Source organism: Myodes glareolus, chromosome 17 (assembly GCF_982192425.1).
Source record: "Myodes glareolus chromosome 17, mMyoGla1.1, whole genome shotgun sequence".
Taxonomy (NCBI): Eukaryota; Metazoa; Chordata; class Mammalia; order Rodentia; family Cricetidae; genus Myodes; species Myodes glareolus.
This window is the reverse complement of record NC_142042.1, coordinates 66,443,761-66,462,307: the sequence shown is the minus strand read 5'-3', so window position 1 is coordinate 66,462,307 and position 18,547 is coordinate 66,443,761. Positions and strand designations below refer to the sequence as shown.

Genomic DNA, 18,547 nt, shown 5'->3' with positions numbered 1-18,547 from the left:
ATCTCCAGGAATGTGTCTTGATTCCCTGCCCAGCCAGAAGTCTCTTGTGCAGCCCAAGGCTTCACTGAGGTAACAGGACATACTGTCTCACACAGTCCCGAGGACACTGAAGGGCAGGGGAAGTGTGGGACACAGAGAAATCTGGCAGATAGCTAAAGTCTGAGTGAGCTGCATGACCTTGAAAACGTCACTTTGCGGACTCTCCAGTTCTCGGTGTTTTATAGTGAAATGGTGACAGGAGATTTATCAGGGATCAAATGTGTGTTGGGTCAGTTCCAAGGAAGCAAGTGATCAGGGCTCATTGAAGATTAGCTGTAAATAAAGTATTCCTTAAATGCTTGTTTACTCAGAGCATCAAACAGGTGATGGGCTCACACAGCACAAAGGTGTTAACATGTGGGTTAGATAGATTGCCAATCAGTGAAGCAATAAAGCTGCCTGAAGCGGGTGTGCATGCGTGCGTGCGTAAGCCCAGCCCAAGTGATTAAGGGGTCCAAGTGCCCACCTGGCCTAAGTGTGTAATCTGCTCAAGCTGAGAATGGTCACTCTTCAAGCATGGCACTAGGAAATGGTCATGAGTACATGAAATGAGCTTTCGAAACCCAGAGGAAGCTTAGACCTTCGTCCCCATGCCGGGGATGCACTTGAGGCTCACCTGCTCCTGCAGCCACCAGTGCAGAAGGCATGCCTCAAGTAAAGCTGCATCTTTCCTTGCGCAGAAGCTTCTTCCTGGCGGTCCAGGGCTCAGATTTTGAAAAATAAACTTTTCAATTACAAAATGCTATCTTCCCATTACTAATAATTTGAGAGAAGAAAACAGTCTATGATACAGAATATTGGTATTTTTACAACCTTTTTTTCTACATGGAAAAATTGAAAAATAATCAGAAATATGCTCCAAATGCAGTTTGAGGCTCAAAACTTTCCAGCTACCAGTCTGTCCCAGCGTCTCTCTCTCCGGGACTTCCGATGCTCTCTGTTTTCACGGCCGTACTAGCCTCCGTTACTAGCTGCTCAGACGGTCCAACCACTTGAATATCCTTGAACCTGTAGGGACCTGATGGATTTTGAAACAAGTGCTGGAGAGTTGGCCCTGTGGCTCCTCGCACCCACATTGGGAGGTTGTAAGTGCCTGTAACTCTAACCCGGGGAGTCTGACTCCCTTTTCCGGACTCTGTGGGTGCTGCCCTCACATGTACCCCTCTTACATTCATATTTTAAAAATAAAAGTAAAGTCTTTATATATAAAAATTCCCCCAACAATGGAATGTACCCTGTGTATCTGCATGTTGGGATTTCTTTGTTGTTAAAAAGTTCTCAGACATAGGGGAGAAGGGTTGACTAGTTGACCGCAGGACTCCTCACGGCCAATGAGTCAATTTTAAGGCCCCAGATGGAGTGTGTTAGGGCACAGCGGGTGTGACAGGTGCCCCACCATGTGGTGTTTTGCGACTAATTAGTCAACCCTGTGTCATTGGTGTCATCCGAAGAGTCACATCAATTTCAAGCTTCACTAAAGTTCAACTGGAAAAGATGATAATTCAACATTTTAGCAAATAGAAAATGTTCCAGATTGAGCTAGACTTTTTTGACATATTTTATAGGCATTAGAAAATGAGTTAATGTTTTTCTTTTATTGACGTGTGATGAGATCTCAAGGCTGTCTGTAAAGTCTCTGGGGTCTCTGTCAGTCCAGTGCACAGCCCTAGCTCCCCACAGGCTGCCACTGGCCCCGCAGGCCGCTGCAGTCCAAACCTCTGAGCAGGTGGGAACCGCCTTTTAATGGAAAAGCTGTGACTTTCGGGAGAAATGGAAGATGCTTAAAGGAGAGGAGACAGCGTCTGGCCTCTGTCCCTTTACCTCTTCCCCCCAAAATGATGGAAATAGGCACAGATTCTGACGTTAGCTAGTTTTTTGCCAAGAAGATGAATTAGAGGCGGGAAGGGTGCCACTGATCACAGGCCTTCCTGGGGTAGGCGTGATGCTGGCCACATGCTCTGGACCACTTTGACAAGGACCTTATGGTCACTTCTGGCTGGAGAGCATGATACGCTGTCCCAGCTCCTTCCTGTAGGGAAATTCATCATGTCCCACAACAACCCGAGTGTCCCGGTGCCTCCAGCTTTGTCTTCAGCCCCAGCTGGGTCTGGGATCAGCATCAAGGAGGGTTTCACAGCTCGAACCTTCTGGAAGGTCAGAATTGGCTCTGTTTCTCCTGGTGCTCACGCTGCATCAGCAGAGCACCAGGACTCCCCGAGACACCCCTATACCCACGGGCTCAAGACAGAGGTCCAGGCTGCTCTTCTCTCTGAAGTACCCAGGAGATGCTAAGTAGGCCAGCACTGGGGACAGCATCCAGACCTCTGCTTTGTGCGGTTAGCGCTCTGAACCTCTAAGCTACACCCCCAGCTTGGCCACGTTTCTCTACAGTGGGGACATATAGTTCAACTAAGTGAGAGTTTACGCAAGAAGACAGTCTGAAAACTTCCCGTGGGCGGGGCCCTCTCTGTGTGCCCCCAGCATGGACCACGCTCTGGGGTGTCTAGCAGGTACTCAGCAAGCAAGAACTGGTTGAAACTGTTGTGAAAACACAAATGAATAAGAACTTGGGATGCTGAGGCAGGAAGATGAAAGTTTACATACCTGAACCTTGTCTTAGAAAACAAAACAGGCTCTCAGGGATGGCTTTACAGGCAAAAGCAGTTGCCACACAATCTTGATGACCTGGGTTCAATTCCTGGGCTTTCCATGAAAGTGAAAGGAGAGAACAGACTTCCAAAAGTTGTCCTCTGGCTTCCACGTGAGTGCTCTCGCGCATGCACATGGCTGCTTGCCGCATGTGCACCCTGCAACAGGCAGTACAAACACACAAAAACCAAGTATGAATGAATGAACCAGTGAGCTATTTCACTAGTTCTTCCTTATAGCTCTGGGGCTAATTAGTACCTGACATTAAATGGGCCTCAATGATTATATCAAGGAAATGGGAGATGAGATTGATGGACACACCAGAGAGAGCAGCTCCCATCCTATGTCTGTGCACAGGGGGTGGCTGAGAGCATCCACATGGGCATCTGTTGGTCCTGGTCCTCTTAACTACTGTGGCCATATTGAACCACAGAACCTTGCTCTGCAGGTCCAAACACTTTCCACCTCTGCCAGTGATTTCTCCCTCCCCTAATCTCAGCTCTGCTATAAGTATCACCAGGCAATTAACCTTATGTTGCTGTTGAGATGCTTCTATTGTTATCTTAAAAATCTTAGCTGAAACATAGTATGTGTATATTTCTATGGGAGTTTTGTTACAGACTTTGAAACATGCATGTATGTGGTGACTGGATCATCCCCTCAAACCTTGTGCAGTTCTGTGTGGTAAGAATGTTTGGCCTTCTCTAGTTATTTGCAATGTACCACAGGTAGTTATAACCATAGTTACTCTATATAGAATAGTAGAGTTTGTCTCTCTTACCTAATTACATTTTGGTCTCTTGTGTTAATCGGCCATTTAGATCTGTGTCAGGGAGTTTTCACGAGCATCCCTACTTCCTGGCAGAGTCAGCACAGGGCAATGGCCTGGGGGTCGGAGGCTCTGGCTTTGAACTCCAGCTTAAGCCATTTATGCCTCTGGTCACGTAGTTGCTATAAAGCTGGAGTATGCAGAAATTGTACATTATTACCATTGTTTCTTTGGTCTCCCCAGCTCTCAGGACCATAGAGTGGTGCTTGTTGCTCATGGCTATGTGGAGGTAGCTCTTCTTCCAGACTTGACTACTCAGGAATAGTCTCAGCTATATGCTCTGACTGCCAGGAGCAAAACTAGTGGCAGCCAACACTTACCAAGCCAGGCTGGTGTGGGCACCTTGATGGTCACGCATCTCTGAGTAGCTGGGGCAGGCTCTGGACCCACCAGACAGCCCGAGAGCTAATGCACAGACTACAGACTCTCAGAGCCACCTTGGCAGAAGCTGCAGGGAGTGTCCTCTGTCCTGACCAGCAGGCCACCAAAACCTTCCCCTGCCCAGGACCCCTTTCTGTTCCTTTGCTGGCCCCTCAGCCACCCGGTCGTTCTTCTGCTGCCCTTGTCCTTCCTCTCCTGCCCTTGGCTGAAGTCAGGGGACAGAGAAGCTACCAGGGCATTCTGATTCATTCCTAACAGAGCTCTCCATGACTAGGGATGTGAATCTTCTGGTTTATGTTAAGATAGAAACATGAGCTGACATGGTATAGATACCCAAACCGTATAACAATGGCAAAAAAGGAATTACATTCATAAGACTTATGAGCATGGAGTCAAATAATGCAACTCACCAGTAACCATAATCTAGCCAGGCATCACAGACATGAAACACTGTGCCTACTGGGGTTGTTCTTGGAGTGCAAGAATGTTTTTTTTTTATCAAAAGCAAAGGCTCAGAAGGGGCAGCCCAGGCTCAGGCTAACTTCCTGCTCTACCCTGCTCCCAGGAGGGACTAAGGATTCTCCTTCCTCGGCCCCGCTGTTTGCTGTTACACCCCATGACCTACTTCTTGCCTGGACCCCTAACTCTCTTTCCCTCTCTCCTGCAGGATTCCATGTTTTCGTTGGCCCTGAAATGCCTTATCAGTTTATCCACCATCATCCTGCTTGGTTTGATCATCGCCTATCACACAAGGGAAGTCCAGGTATGTCCCTCCGCTTGAAGTAGTAGCCCATCCTCCCACCTGGATCTGGGCTGAGCCCATCTACCTCCAGCCCAGCTGGAGGGATTTTACAAAATAGTGTCCAAGATCTTGGCTCTTCTCTTTCTCTTTGGATCCTCAAGGAGGGCATCTTGATGCTATCTTGTGACCTTAGAACAATGGAAACATTATTTCCTCTCACGTGGCCTCATGGGCGAGTATGTGGCTTTGTGATTGGGAGCTGTGCTCTACACACACACACACACACACACACACACACACACCAGCAAGGAGCCTGCATTTCTGAATGTGGGGATTCTACCTCTAAAGACTCCAGGCAATAGAATGGATGTGTGGTGTGGTTGAGGATGCCTCTGGTTTCTGGCTGCCTGGGATGACTCAATACTCTGGGAAATATTTCCTGGACATCTGGGTATTCTTCCAGCTTGGCTGATGTAGGACGGATAGTTGAACATGGACTGTGAGGGTAATGCTGGAGTGAGTGAACCTGGGCATCCTCTCATGACAGTGAGTTGTCATCCCCTGCCCCCCCCCCCTTCCTTGCAGGCTGATCTGCTCACTGCTGACCCAGGTTGTCCAAATTATACAGATGTTTCTGATCATGTGTGTGTGTGAATCTGGGCACTGCCCCAGTTCTCCGGTCAGACGGATACAGACAGAATCACATCTGGGCACCAGGAAGAGACTGATGAGAACCAGAATTCAAGAGTCAGAAAGATGGGGTTGAGGCTTGGCCATGACCTCTTCTTGCAGCATGTTTTTGGCTAGCCCTGTGACCTTTCACCTGGATCAAGGAGGCTTTATTCCAGCTTTCCTGGGCTACCGTGAAGATGGAAGAAGAAAGTGGGGTATATGTATAAATGACAGTCAGCAAATGCTGGCAAACGCGGGTCCTTCTGTTTCTCACTGTCCTGACGCAGATGCACCATGGGGAGCCTCCTGGTCCCTAAGTGAGGTCCAGCCTTTGGCTAATTGCTGGAGTTGCTGTGGCTGACGGGATGTAGTTATTTTAACTCTAGGCCTCCTGGGCAGGACTCTCAGTGCCACTGCCATGAGGACACCCCTTAGGAAGGCTGCACTCTAGCTTTTACAGTCTTGTGTGCTTAGACTGGGCTATGCTTTGAGGGCTGAGTATAGGGCTCACTAGGCAACATCCTTCTGAGTCAAACTGTGTGAAGCAGCTGCACTCAAACCCACACTGCTGTCTCGCAGATCTCAGAAAGTAGCCACTAGCATAACTGAAGCAGACCAAGGGGCCATGGCAGGAGAGGGGTCTCCAGTGCCGGCTTCAGCCCAGGCTCCACCATTCCTGGGGTTCTGAGGCTCTTCAACCTCTGGGGTCCTCATGTTCTAATCTACAGGGAGGCTGCATTGTTAGGCATCACCTGGGCCTACGTGGGGATCTGTCACAGAAGCGACTTTGAAAAAGAAGAATCAAAACTCAGTTGGACCCAGGTTGGAAGGAAGGACAGACAGCGGTTCCCAGCACGCAGTGGTTCTCCCTGTTGGACTCGGGTTGGAAGGAAGGGCAGATGGTGGTTCCCAGCACACAGTGGTCCTCCCTGTTGGACTCTGGTTGGAAGGAAGGGCAGATGGTGGTTCCTAGCACACAGTGGTCCTCCCTGTTGGACTCGGGTTGGAAGGAAGGGCAGATAGTGGTTCCCAGCACACAGTGGTCCTCCCTGTTGGACTCGGGTTGGAAGGAAGGGCAGATGGTGGTTCCCAGCACACAGTGGTCCTCCCTGTTGGACTCTGGTTGGAAGGAAGGGCAGATGGTGGTTCCCAGCACACAGTGGTCCTCCCTGTTGGACTCGGGTTGGAAGGAAGGGCAGATGGTGGTTCCCAGCACACAGTGGTCCTCCCTGTTGGACTCGGGTTGGAAGGAAGGGCAGATGGTGGTTCCCAGCACACAGTGGTCCTCCCTGTTGGACTCGGGTTGGAAGGAAGGGCAGATGGTGGTTCCTAGCACACAGTGGTCCTCCCTGTTGGACTCTGGTTGGAAGGAAGGGCAGATGGTGGTTCCCAGCACACAGTGGTCCTCCCTGTTGGACTCGGGTTGGAAGGAAGGGCAGATGGTGGTTCCCAGCACACAGTGGTCCTCCCTGTTGGACTCAGGTTGGAAGGAAGGGCAGACGGTGGTTCCCAGAACACAGTGGTCCTCCCAGATATATAGACTTCCTATTTCTGCCCCAGGCATCACGGGGGAAGAGCAAGGTCTGACTGTCTTAGGGTCGGTCCTCTTTCCTGCTTCAGGTCTATTCTCCTGACTTAGTTCAGCGTGCCGCTTGCCACGCTGCTGGCAGACAGGCAGTCTCCGTTTCGGTTGTAGCCACATTCTCCAGCTCACTTACCAGCCCAACACTCAGAGTTTTAGAGAAACAAAGTGAAGTAGGGGGCTTTGATTTTTTTTAACTGATTATTTTTTAGTTTTAGCTTTTTGCTGCCGTGTGTTGTTCTGGGGATGGAACTCTGGGCCATGCCCATGGCAGGCTAGTACTGTGCCTCTGGCCTACACTCAGCCCAGAGAAGTGGCTTTGACTCTTAGCTCAGACACTTCAGCTTGAAGGACCTTAGGACAGTAATAAATTCTCAGCTTTCCCACCCAAAGGATGGAAGTCTTGCTGCCCCGTCTTTGCTGAATTCTTAAGGGTGCCAGATGATATAGAGTGCAGTGTGATTTCAGGAAATAGAGACTTAGCTCCCCTAGAATCACACACACTCTTGTCCTCTAGTTTCTAGCTGTACCTTGGAATCTGCCAGGTGGAAGAGCGGCATGGTCACTAACACTGCTGTCCAGCGCTGGCAAGCGTCCGGCTTGCCTTCTGTTGTGGCTGGACTTGGTTCCTGTGCCCCAGCCCCCATCATGCTGTGCCCACCAACTCCCAAGGGACGTTACCAGTGTCTTTACCTTTACAGTCTCTCTGTAGCTGCCGGTGCTGTGAATGACTTGGGCCCAGAGAGCCAGCAAGAGAGGTGTTCCCATCCCCACCTCACCTGGCCAAATTACAGGTTTCTAATGATGGCTTTCTCCTCACTTCGGAGACAATGAGATCAATATTTGCATTTCTAAAATTTATACAGTGCCTGACAGAAAGCTCGTGCCTGCAGCACATTTTGGAATAGAAGGTTCTGGATTCAAGAGTTCTAGTTTCTAAAACAAATTCCATCATTATTTTGCTCTGTGGGCTTGGGCCTCAGTTTCCAGGAAACTTCTTCAGTCATTAGGGCCTCAGGCCCCTGGTTTTAAATTCCCCAGCCTAGGTATCCCTGTCCCTTGTGTGACAGGGGAGCAATGGAAATACTTTCCTCAGGGCAGGCCAGCTGCTGCTGCGGTGAGCAGGGCAGGGAGGCTGTGGCTGTCCCATCTCCTAGTCTTAGAGGGTCGCATTCTGTGGCCACCTGCCTAGCACAGGATCTGCTGGGCTTTGCGATGCTACGATGACAGAGTGACAGCCCCTTGGAGAGGAGCACCTACCGGCAACAGTGTGCATCTAGAACACCCCCTTCTGCTTCACTCCTGTCTCTGGAACAGCAAGGAAAGTGCTATGCTTGCCCCGTGGTCCCTTCTGGTGTTGAAGACATCGCCCTGCTTCAGCCTTTGCCTCTTGTGGTGCTTTAGAGTGGAGCATTGAAAGACTCGGGCACCTTTTGTCCCCAAGCCAGTGTATTCTGAAAAGGAAAGAAAACACAAAAGCTATGCATTTTGGGCATTGCTGAAATGTACTGGGAGCCAGGCTTGTTGACGATTCACTCCTGTGTCCTGGTATATGTGTCCTTGTGCTTTGGATGCCCTGGTATATGTGTCCTTGTGCTTTGGATGCCCTGGTATATGTGTCCTTATGCTTTGGATGCCCCTGGTATATGTGTTCTTGTGCTTTGGATGCCCTGGTATATGTGTCCTTGTGCTTTGGATGCCCTGGTATATGTGTCCTTGTGCTTTGGATGCCCTGGTATATGTGCCCCTGTGCTTTGGATGCCCTGGTATATGTGTCCTTGTGCTTTGGATGCCCTGGTATATGTGTCCTTGTGCTTTAGATGCCCTGGTATATGTGTCCTTGTGCTTTGGATGCCCCTGGTATGTGCCTTTATGCACAAGGCCCTGAACTGGCTGCTCTCCTGATAGCCTTCCTGCCCTGCTCTCTGTTGGCCCTCCAGCTCAGTTATGCATTCAGCAAGGGCTTTTGTGAGGTTGCTCTGTACACAGCTTGTGTGGAGCTCTTCCACCTGAACTGGAAACCCTGGCACCACCATTGCTTCGCTGAGGGGTTGCCAGCTTTGACTGTGTCTGGTGCTGTCCTAGAAGGTTATCATTGGTAAGATAATAACCAGCTTGTGTTCAAGCCAGACTCAAGTCTTTGGGGTAGGGCATATGGGAACCTCTAGAAAGTTCCTGATCCTTCTTTATTCTGTTTCCTTCCTGTAAAGTCAGACTAGTGACCGTCCCTAACACAAATACTGTTGCACAGGTCAGATTTGGGCATCATAAAAAATGTTGCAGCTTAGATAAAGTCCGGTATGCCTGGCTCACAGGGTGGAGAAAGTGTTTGTCCTGGTCACTGTTGCACTGCTGCAAAGATACACAAGGCAACGCTTCTAGGAGAAAGCGTTTAATTGGGGATTTGCTTACAGTTTCAGAGGTTTATGGTCAGTATCATCATAGTGGGGAACATGGCAGCACACAAGGGGCTAGAACAGTGGATGAGCACTGCATCCTGGTCTGTAGGCACAAGATGGGCGGGGGGAGAGAAGGAGAGAGAGGCAGGGGTCTCTCAAAGCCCATGCCCAGTGGCCACACCTCCTATTTCTTCTCAAACAGTGCCAGTCCCTAGTGACCAAACATTCCGATACATGAGCCTAAGGGGGCCACTCTTATTCAGACTGCCACAGTGTCCCAAACAGAGGTTGCACCATAAACACAAGCCCTGGGGTGGAAGCTGCAGTGGCCATTCAGAAGGCATCAAGACAGCAGGGCAGCTCCACGGAGAAAGGTGGGCAGGCCCGGTGGCACCCGTTTGTTTTGCTAGCAGGTTTCGAAATGTTCTGTAGGCAGCAGCAGTAATCGTGAAAGGTGTCAAGCTGGAGGGATATTTACGTTTTGACATGCTCTCTGCCGTTGCTGGCAAGTGTTAGAAGGGTCAATTTCAGAGGCAGGAAGATAGCCAGAAGCTGATTACAGCATCCAGGTGAAGGCTAGTGATGCCTAACCAGGACAAGCACAAGAATGCGGACAGGAGGGGGACATATGTTAGAGATGCTGAGAAAATGGAAACGACCAGACTTGGTTACCAATTAGGGTGGTTACATTCTCTGCAGGGAGAGAGGAGTCTCTCAATTGCTTGGATAGCTCAGTGCTGCAAAGTGCCATTCATTAAGACTGAAAACACAGAAGGAGGTCAAGGTAGGAAGGGTGTTGGGTTCTACTCTGGGCGTAGGAGGGGCCCCTAGCTGCCTCCAGCAAGGGAATGGGAGCTAATGATGTCGAGTACTTAGGAATGGGTGTACAGGGGCAGTGAGATAAGAGGAGGGGCAGGGTCCCCAGAGCAACCTCGACAAGTGATAAATAGGAGACTGAGAAGGACAGTTAAAGACTGTGAGGAGGGGAGAAAGGGGGCAGGGCTGAAGAACACCTTTGTCAGTGCAGTCACTGGGAATGGCAGTGTGTGTCAGGGGGTGGAATGAACGAGTACAGACAGTGAGCGTAGGTGGTTTTCCTTTGTGGATGGACCAGGAGCAAGGAGTCAACTGGGAGGAGGAGGGAATAGCCAGGCTTTCCTGCCTGGTCCAGGAGCATGCACATGGGGAGGGTGGCATGCCCGGGAGGAGGTGCCTGGCTCAGGCTGGGATGCGGACAGCTGTGGGCGCGCTCATCAGAAGCCTCTGGATAGAGGCTGCACGTGCCAACGGTCGCAACTTGAGCGTCAGTGGGGTGGTGCTTATCTGCTCCTGTCTGGAAGTGTTGACCCCCCAAGACCTAACCTAAGCCTCCACATACTTCTTTAGTTCCCCCTAGGTGACAGAAACAAGAATCGTGCTAAGATATCAGCCTCCTACTTTATGAATTTGGAACACAAGGGACCCAAAGTGGAGATTTTCATTTACTAGGTGTATAAAAGTGAATATTTTTATTAAATACCAATAGGGTTCCCAGAAGACAGGGAACTTATTTAAAATTGCAGGACATAAATTATAGTCAAGGACAGCTCACACTGTAAAAGGCTCACCCACTGCGGCATGATTGTCCGGGAGATTCAAGCAGCCTCCTGGGTCGTCACAATGTACTGCCGCCAAGACCCGACGTGAGTGATGCAGGAGACTCTCTGGGGTCCCTCTGCTAAAGGTTCGTGGCATCTTCCCAGCTGGGGACAGGCAGACAGTGCAGTCCTGCGCTTTGCCTTCCCCTTCCTTTAGCAGCCTGGACTCAAATCCTGGCCCTGGGAGGGAGGAAAGGCATGACGGCGGCTCTGCACTGACATCTCTACAGCAGTGACTTTCCCCTCCTAGAATCTGTAACACCGCGCCTGCTCGTTCATCTCTTCACTCAATAATCACAATTCACTCTTAATTCCGCCTCTCGGGTGTGTCTGACCCACACCGTGAGCCGGCTGACCCAGGGTCATAAGCACCGTAGGAGGAGGTGTGTGTGACAGTCCATGTGGCATGAAGGAGGGAGTGGGGTGTGTCTCCTAGAGCGGGTGTGTGAGTTCTAAGGAGGGGGTGCTGGGCACCGTGGTCACTTGGAGCAGAGACTTTGCTTATTGTAGACAGAGCTGGCCTGGAGCAATTCAGAGGCCAAAGAGAGAAGGAGGAAGTTCTGTCTTTCTTCCATGGGAGCTAGAGGCTGCTCATCCTTTCTGCAGATAGACTGTAGACATCCTGAAGGTGGCCTGCTTGATGGACTGATGAACTCCAAGTGCTGACTTGGGCTAAGGAGATGACTTGCCCCCCAACCGTGTGGACCTGAGCTGGGGTCCTCAGCACCCATACGGAAGCTGGGGTTCGTGTGTTTGCAGCCTATCTGGGGGCCTCATGTGGCATGTGTGTGTCTCTGTGTGTGTATGTCTCTCTGTGTGTAGATGGCTGGACCTCTAGAGCTCGTTGGCCAGGAAAGTTAGACAAAATGAGCTCCGGTTTCAGGGAGAGACCCTGTTTCCAAGAGTAAGGTGGAGAGTGGCTAAGGAAACCATCTGTCTTTGCTTGGGTTTCCACTAAGACACAAGATCTAAAGCAACTTGTGGAGGAAAGGATTTATTTTGTCATCCAGCCTGTAGTTCATCATCCAGGAAGTCAGGGCGGGAGCTCACGCAGGATCCTGGGTGCAGGAACTAATGCCATGCCGCGGAAGAATGCTGCTTACTGGTTTGCTCAGCCTACTTTACAGCATCCAGGACTACTCATCTGGGGTGGCACCACCCTCTGTGAGATGGGCTACTCACATCAGTCATCAGTCAAGAAAATGCACCACAGGCCAATCTTGTGGGGGCATTTTTCATTTGTGATGACCTCTTCCAAAATGACTATCCTGTGTCAAGACAACACCGAAAGCTCAAAATCTAGTGCTCGTCCACATGCATGTGAGCACACACATGAACTTACACACACACACACACGCACACACACGCACACACACACACATACACGAGATGAATTGTCAGCTTTGAGTTCTTGAGATCTGAAGACCCTGGGTAGACATCTCAGCCTGGCTTGGTGTGAGGGTATCAGCTCAGTCCCCATGTACCAGCACAGAGGAGACCAGGGCTCAATGTCCCGCGCTACCGTCTCGCCAGCAAGCACGACGTGGGACACTTAGGATCCTTCTGCAGAAAAGCTTTAATGCGTCTTGAGAGAGAGAGCATAAGCTTACATTGCGGAGACCCAGGACGAGGGGAACCCAGCCCTTATAAAGGAAACAGTCCTCACTTCAGATGTGTCACTCTTGGATTGATCCGCTGCCCATTATCCCAGATGATGCCTCGGGAATAGGCAGGGACAGCAGTGGTAAGCTACCAAGCACATGTGCGTTCACCTGGCGGTGAAACCGGATGCCAGCGCCATCTTGTAATGGAGTATGTGGTTACGGTCCTCCACAGCTCAGATGGTATTAGTCCTGGAAGGGTACCCAGCCGACCAGGACATGCTGCACAGCAGCCTCCTCTGCCAAGTTTATGCCCATCTCCTGTTCTGCTTTCATAAATCTCCGTCGATAGCTCACAGCACACGTGGGAGATTGAACATGGGGAGCGTGTTCTAGTGAATTCGCTGTGGTGCTGCTAATCCTGGGGTCAGCCTGTGCATGGTAGAGCTGGAGAGAAGGAAGCAAGAGAGAGGAGGGCCTGCTATGAAGACACATGCCTATAATCCCAGCAGTCGGGAGGAGGCAGGAAGAGTTGGAGGCTTGGGCTACAGTGTGAGGCTACAGTGTCTCACCAAAAGAGGAAAGGAGGGTGGGCAGGAGAGAGCGTAGCGCAAGAGAGTGAGTGAGAGCAAGAGAGTGAGCGGAGCCTCCAGAGGGCCTGGTCGTGTTCTCTGAAGATAGGAGACTCAGCGGCTGGCACTTGGGCAACTGCCCGGGAGGTGATGGTTTCACTGCCCTTAGCCTGGACTTGGAAATCTGGAGGTGTGTTCACAGGCCTGTCGGCTTCACCATCTTCACCTTTAGCCTGATAATTTCTCTTCTAGTTCTGGGCACCTCCGGTGCCCAAGCAAGGCTCCTGTCTTGTCCGCCACTTAGCCTCAGCTCTTTGCCGACTGCTGTGTGCTTGACTGGTGGATCGCAAACGCCAGCTCTTGTCAGCCTCTCTTCACTAGATGCGGACTCCATGGTGACAGGGACTGTATTGGGGTGAAGAGGTGCCTGTCTGCCACATAGTTAGACTCCACAAGAGCTGAGCGGTGAGTGGATGGCCCGAGCTCAGGTGGATAGATGCAGTCTCTCTTCCTTCTCTGGGGAAAACTCATCTCCAAAAGGCTGGACAGGCCTAAGTCCACAGCACAGACTTCTGGCCCATGATTTCTGTATCCCAAAGGGTAAAGGTCTCAGTAGGCTACCCCTGTGAACTGGTCTTGCCACTGCGGTCCTCCCTGCTGCACTCTGGTCAACCTACCTCAGCCCCAGGACCTGTTCACTTAGATCTGCCCTGGCCATGAATTGCCATGGTTACCACATCAGTACCAATGGTCAATTTCTACGTAACACTATATCTTTATTTGCTAAATATTTAAACACTTGAATTTAACTCTTTTGTCTCACAGAGGACTCCCTGCCTCTGCTCCTTTTAGTCGGTGTGAAAGTCCCTGCTCTACCCTGACTGCTGGGATGAAGGGGTAGCCGGGCTCCATCTTGGCTGTCTGTTCTAACTTTCAGTTGCAGCATTGGGAAATGCATTCTGAATCATGCTGCTTCCTGACAGTGTGTGCTGTGTTTGTTAAAAGTTGAAAACCCATAGCCTGGGCATGTTGGGACTTGTCCCAGCCAGAAGGACAGCTCCAGCTCCAGACTTCCCAAGTTCACTTGCTGGGTGCTATTGACTCAAGGGTAAATGCCTCTTTATGTGTGGGAGTGAGTAAGTGGGGAGGTGTGTGTGTGTGTGTGTGTGTGTGTGTGTGTGTGTGTGTGTGTCACATGGAGGCCGGAGGCCGACACTGACATTGGATGTCTTTATCGTCGAGACCGGGTCTCTCACAGTTCCAGCTAGACTGGAGGCCAGCAAATCTCCAGGACCCACCTGCCCTGTGCAGTTACAGGCGCATATGGCCCCTACACCCAGGGTTTTGGTTTTTTTTGTTGTTGTTGTTGTTACTTTTTTCAGTCAGAATTTCTCTGTGTAACAGTCCTAAGTGTCCTGGAACTAACTCTTGTAGACCAGGCTGGCTTTGAACTTATAGAGATCCGCCTGCCTCTGCCTCTGCTGGGATTAAAGGCCTGCGCCACCACCACCTGGCCTGCCCCACACTCATTTTTATGTGGGGTTGGGGCCTGAACTCAGGTCCTCATGCTTGGTGCTTGCTCAGGAAGGAATTTCACTCACAGAGTCATCTTCCCAGTCCCGCAGATTCCCCTTGCCTTCCCAAAGCTTCCTGGGCCCTAGCAGTCCAGGCTGGTGGGGGTTGTCCTCTGTCCTGGACCACAGCAGGACCACAGAGCGCGTTAGCTCCGGAGGAGTTATGTTTGCCAGTGGAAGGTGGCTCCTCTTTACGTCTCCCTTCACTGACTTCAGACAGGCCACAACATTCAGAATCCACCTGCATGCGGTTGCCTTGGAAACCACACACTTGCCTTCACCCTGGGCTACATGAGGTGAGTGAGCTTTGGCTGTGTGGTTCAGGAGACTTCAGCAGTGCGGAGCACCCCCCCACCAAGGGCGGCTGACCAAGGGTAAGCGGCCCAGCACCTGCCCCACCCAGGGCTCTGGCTCCAGCGAGCCTTGCACTGTGATGGTGTCCAGGTTGTCTGGAGTACTGATCGCTGTAGTCAGACAGGCTGCCACCAGCTCAACTTTATTATTATTATTATTATTATTATTGTTATTGTTGTTGTTGTTGTGGTTGTGGTGGTGGTGGTGGTTGCTAAGTAGAGAGATTGGTCTGAATGATTCTTTGGGGCTTCTGAGTCTATGAGGTGCCATAGCTGAGGGACACATGGTGACTAGGAGAGAAAATAGAAGGAACGTGGCTGGAAGCAGAAGGAACGTGGCTGGAAGCAGAAGGAACGTGGCTGGAATCAGTTTGGAGGAGAGTGACTGGCAGAGTGCTGGGGCTCCCGCTGGGCTATCTGAACAACTCTCCCACCCTCTAACAGTCTTACCTCTTTCCCAGAAGCAGAATTGGACACCTGACTAATGGCCTCAAGTTGACATAGAAAGCCACCAAAAGACAGTTTTCTTGGCTCTGGTATCTTGTGGTTTAAGGAGACCTCTCTCAAGTCCTTTACAGATACAAACTGGCCTGCCACTCAAGGCCTTTAGGATAATTACGGTGGGTGGCCGAGCTTCTTCCCCTCTCAATTCCGTCCCCCTTTTTCCAAAGTCATTGGGCTGCAAGCTCACTTCATGAAAAATATATCTCTGACTCTGCTGAAGTGTCTGTCTATGATTTTTTCAGAATTAATTCATCCTACGTTTGTATTGTTACTTAGTGTTTGTCTGTTTGTTTCTTCATTTGAGGTTAGGGTTTACCTTGCTTGCAGTTTCAAATCCAATCCCGAAGCACTTGGTTACCTCCACAGCTCTGTGCCCTATTTCGCTAGTGGTGCCTCTTGTCTGGCAGATCAGTATTGTAGCATGCTGGGTTGGCTGCAGGGTCACCATTGGTACATTTTCTTTCCCAGTAGCCTGGATAGAACCTTCTGGAACTACAAAAGCTAGTCAGCAGGGAGGAAGTTTTCATGTTTGCCTGATTCCTCTTTGTCCTTCAAAAAAGCATGTTGTATTTTCAGTAATTGAGTCTTACCAGTCAGTTCTGGTGGGAAAATGAGCTATGACAATAGCCTGTGTTCTTTTAAAGGCCTTGGGGCCTACCTGACTCATACCCTTGGTACTGATATTTTTATTTAATAATCCTTGACAAGCCTGACTATGCAGGGCATAGCTACCATTTTTAAATGGTGATCTTTCCCACAATGGTGGTTATCCGCCACCAGAAATGTGTATTAGCCCAGTGTAATTGTGTCTGGTCCCCCACAGGCTAGTGAACCCCACTTCCCAAGAGGTGTATGTTTAAAAGCACAATCAGGGTTCTATGTACTGTAGAGGAACCCATTTGTGAACTCAGTGAAGGAGGTGTCTTCCTTCAGCCACCCCCATAGCTGCTCCTCCGGCGTCTAATAAAGGCACTGTACACAGTAGGAGCTCAGTGAGTCTAAACTGGACAAACAGAAGCTGACTCCAGGGATTTGGAAAATCAGAAGACACTGTAGAATTTTACTTTCTAGAGATTTCTATACCATTGTTATTGTTATTGCGTTATGCTGCCAAGAAAATTCTGGGAATTCTAGCTTCCTGTTGGGCAAGAATCTAGTAAAGTGATGTCCCCACTTCTAAGAAGAAAGATGGTGAAATCAACACAACTCAAGTCTTTCTCACCAGTAACTGGAGTAGGGGAAGGTGGGCGGGGCTTGTCTCCATCTCTCTTTGGTTAAAGGGTTTTGTGTAAGTTAGAAGAAATTCTGTCACTCAGGCACCTCCCTTGTCAGAAGGGACAGATGTCCATGGCAGTGGACCCAGGTCCAAGGCGTGGTTTTGTCATTTAATTTCTTTTCTTAAAAGCAGTAGCAAAGTCTACATCATATAGATTTGCCACTTTACAGTACAATGCAATGGCATTAAGTGACATCCATGTGTGGTTCGAGAATTGCCACCAGCCCCCTCCAGAACTGACTTCACCACCTCTGTAACCTGTGTGCCTTGGTATGAGACAGATTGCTTCATGCCCTGATTTACACAGCCATCTTCCATTGCGTCAGCTCTGACCCTACCCTGGGCAACACTTCTAGATTGGTCTCACATTCATGGCAAAGTGGCAGCCCCATGGGTCCATTCTCTTGTGGGCCTGGGATTCTGCCATTGTTCCAGCTTTCCCTGTCAGCAGGCTTGTTTTATAGACAGTGGGACTGGGAGAGAATAAATTACCTGCTCAGAGTCATGTGGCTGACGAGAGGCATAGCTAGCTTCCAATAGATGACCATCTCCAGAGCCTACAGAGTTCCCTGCTGACAGGAGTGTCCCCACCCTCAAACCCACTCCTACCCCTAATTCCCGCGGTGTCTAGAAGCACCTGGGAGCATGGTGAGTCACAGGGCTTACGTATGTAGCTGAGAAGAGTGAATGGGAGGGGTCCAGGGCTGAAGAGCGGCATAGATGTATCGGTCCCACCTTCCAAACTCCTGTTGTGCCTTAGGTGGCCTCCACTCCACCTGTTAGAACCTCTCTCTCTTTCTGGCTTCCCTGCCATCTTCCTATGGGTCCCATGCTTGTCTAAGGATGGAGCCCAGTTCCCTGGAAGAGGAGAAGGTTGTGATGTTGGTGAAATGCCCATGTTCCCTGCCTGCCCTCCCCTTTGCTCTATGTGCTAGTCTTTCTTACAGATTGGCTGCCAGCTTGAGCCCCATACAATCTTGATTTTGTTTGCCTCCCTGCCCCTCTCTCGGACTGGCACCCATTTCTTGTGTCCTTCTCTGCCTGTCTGGAGCCTCTAGCCTTGCTAATCCCTGGGCTATCAGGTTCATGTTTGCTTTAGCTCAAGGCACCGAAGAGCGGGCAGCTGGGGTCTGCTTTAGATGTTGTCTTTGCTCGCTGTAATTTCATAGATCAGCCTCCTCAGGGTCCCTCTGTACAGTCACTCTTCCTGTGCTGAATGTCTGTGCTCCACTCCCAAACCTCCTGGAGGGGGACCCAGAACTTCCCAGCATTTTATCTTTTCAGATGGAGCTCAGATCCTGCCCAACTCTGCTGCTCTGGCAGAGGTGCCACACTGGCTCCATGGTACACTGGTACCCACCTGGTCTGTAGGGGTCACCTCCTTACTTTCTCATCCTCTAGGCCTTAGCTGAAGATGACTTCCATGGCAGCTCACTGGGTCACTCAAAGGCTGCTGTTTTCCTGAACCCCTAGGTTTTCAGCTGTTCACCCCGTGCCTTAGTCTCCCGTTTTTGCTGTAGAGGCAGCCTTTGGGGTGAGGAGCCTTTGGGGGGAGGCAGGGGCAGAAACCTGCGCCTTTAGTTGTCCCTGTTAGATTTCCCTGCATTCCTTTCCTCTCATTCTGCGTCTCACTCAGCAGCAGGATCTTTGGGGTAGTCCCCACTTCCTGTTCTCACACACTGGAGGAGCCTTGTCCAAACCACTGAGATAGAGGTGAAACCAGAAATTCAGCGTAGG

At 50.4% G+C, this 18,547-nt stretch overlaps 1 protein-coding gene across 2 annotated transcripts in view; it reads left to right on the top strand.

Annotated features, from left to right (window-relative positions):
* Kcnn3 (potassium calcium-activated channel subfamily N member 3) overlaps positions 1–18,547 on the top strand; it is a 143,169-nt gene that overhangs the window by 35,707 nt on the left and 88,915 nt on the right. For both annotated transcript variants that reach the window (XM_087897334.1, XM_087897335.1), the window contains exon 2: positions 4,566–4,661. In XM_087897334.1, coding sequence (XP_087753460.1) covers positions 4,566–4,661 — 96 coding nt within the window. The remainder of the gene's footprint in view (positions 1–4,565; positions 4,662–18,547) is intronic.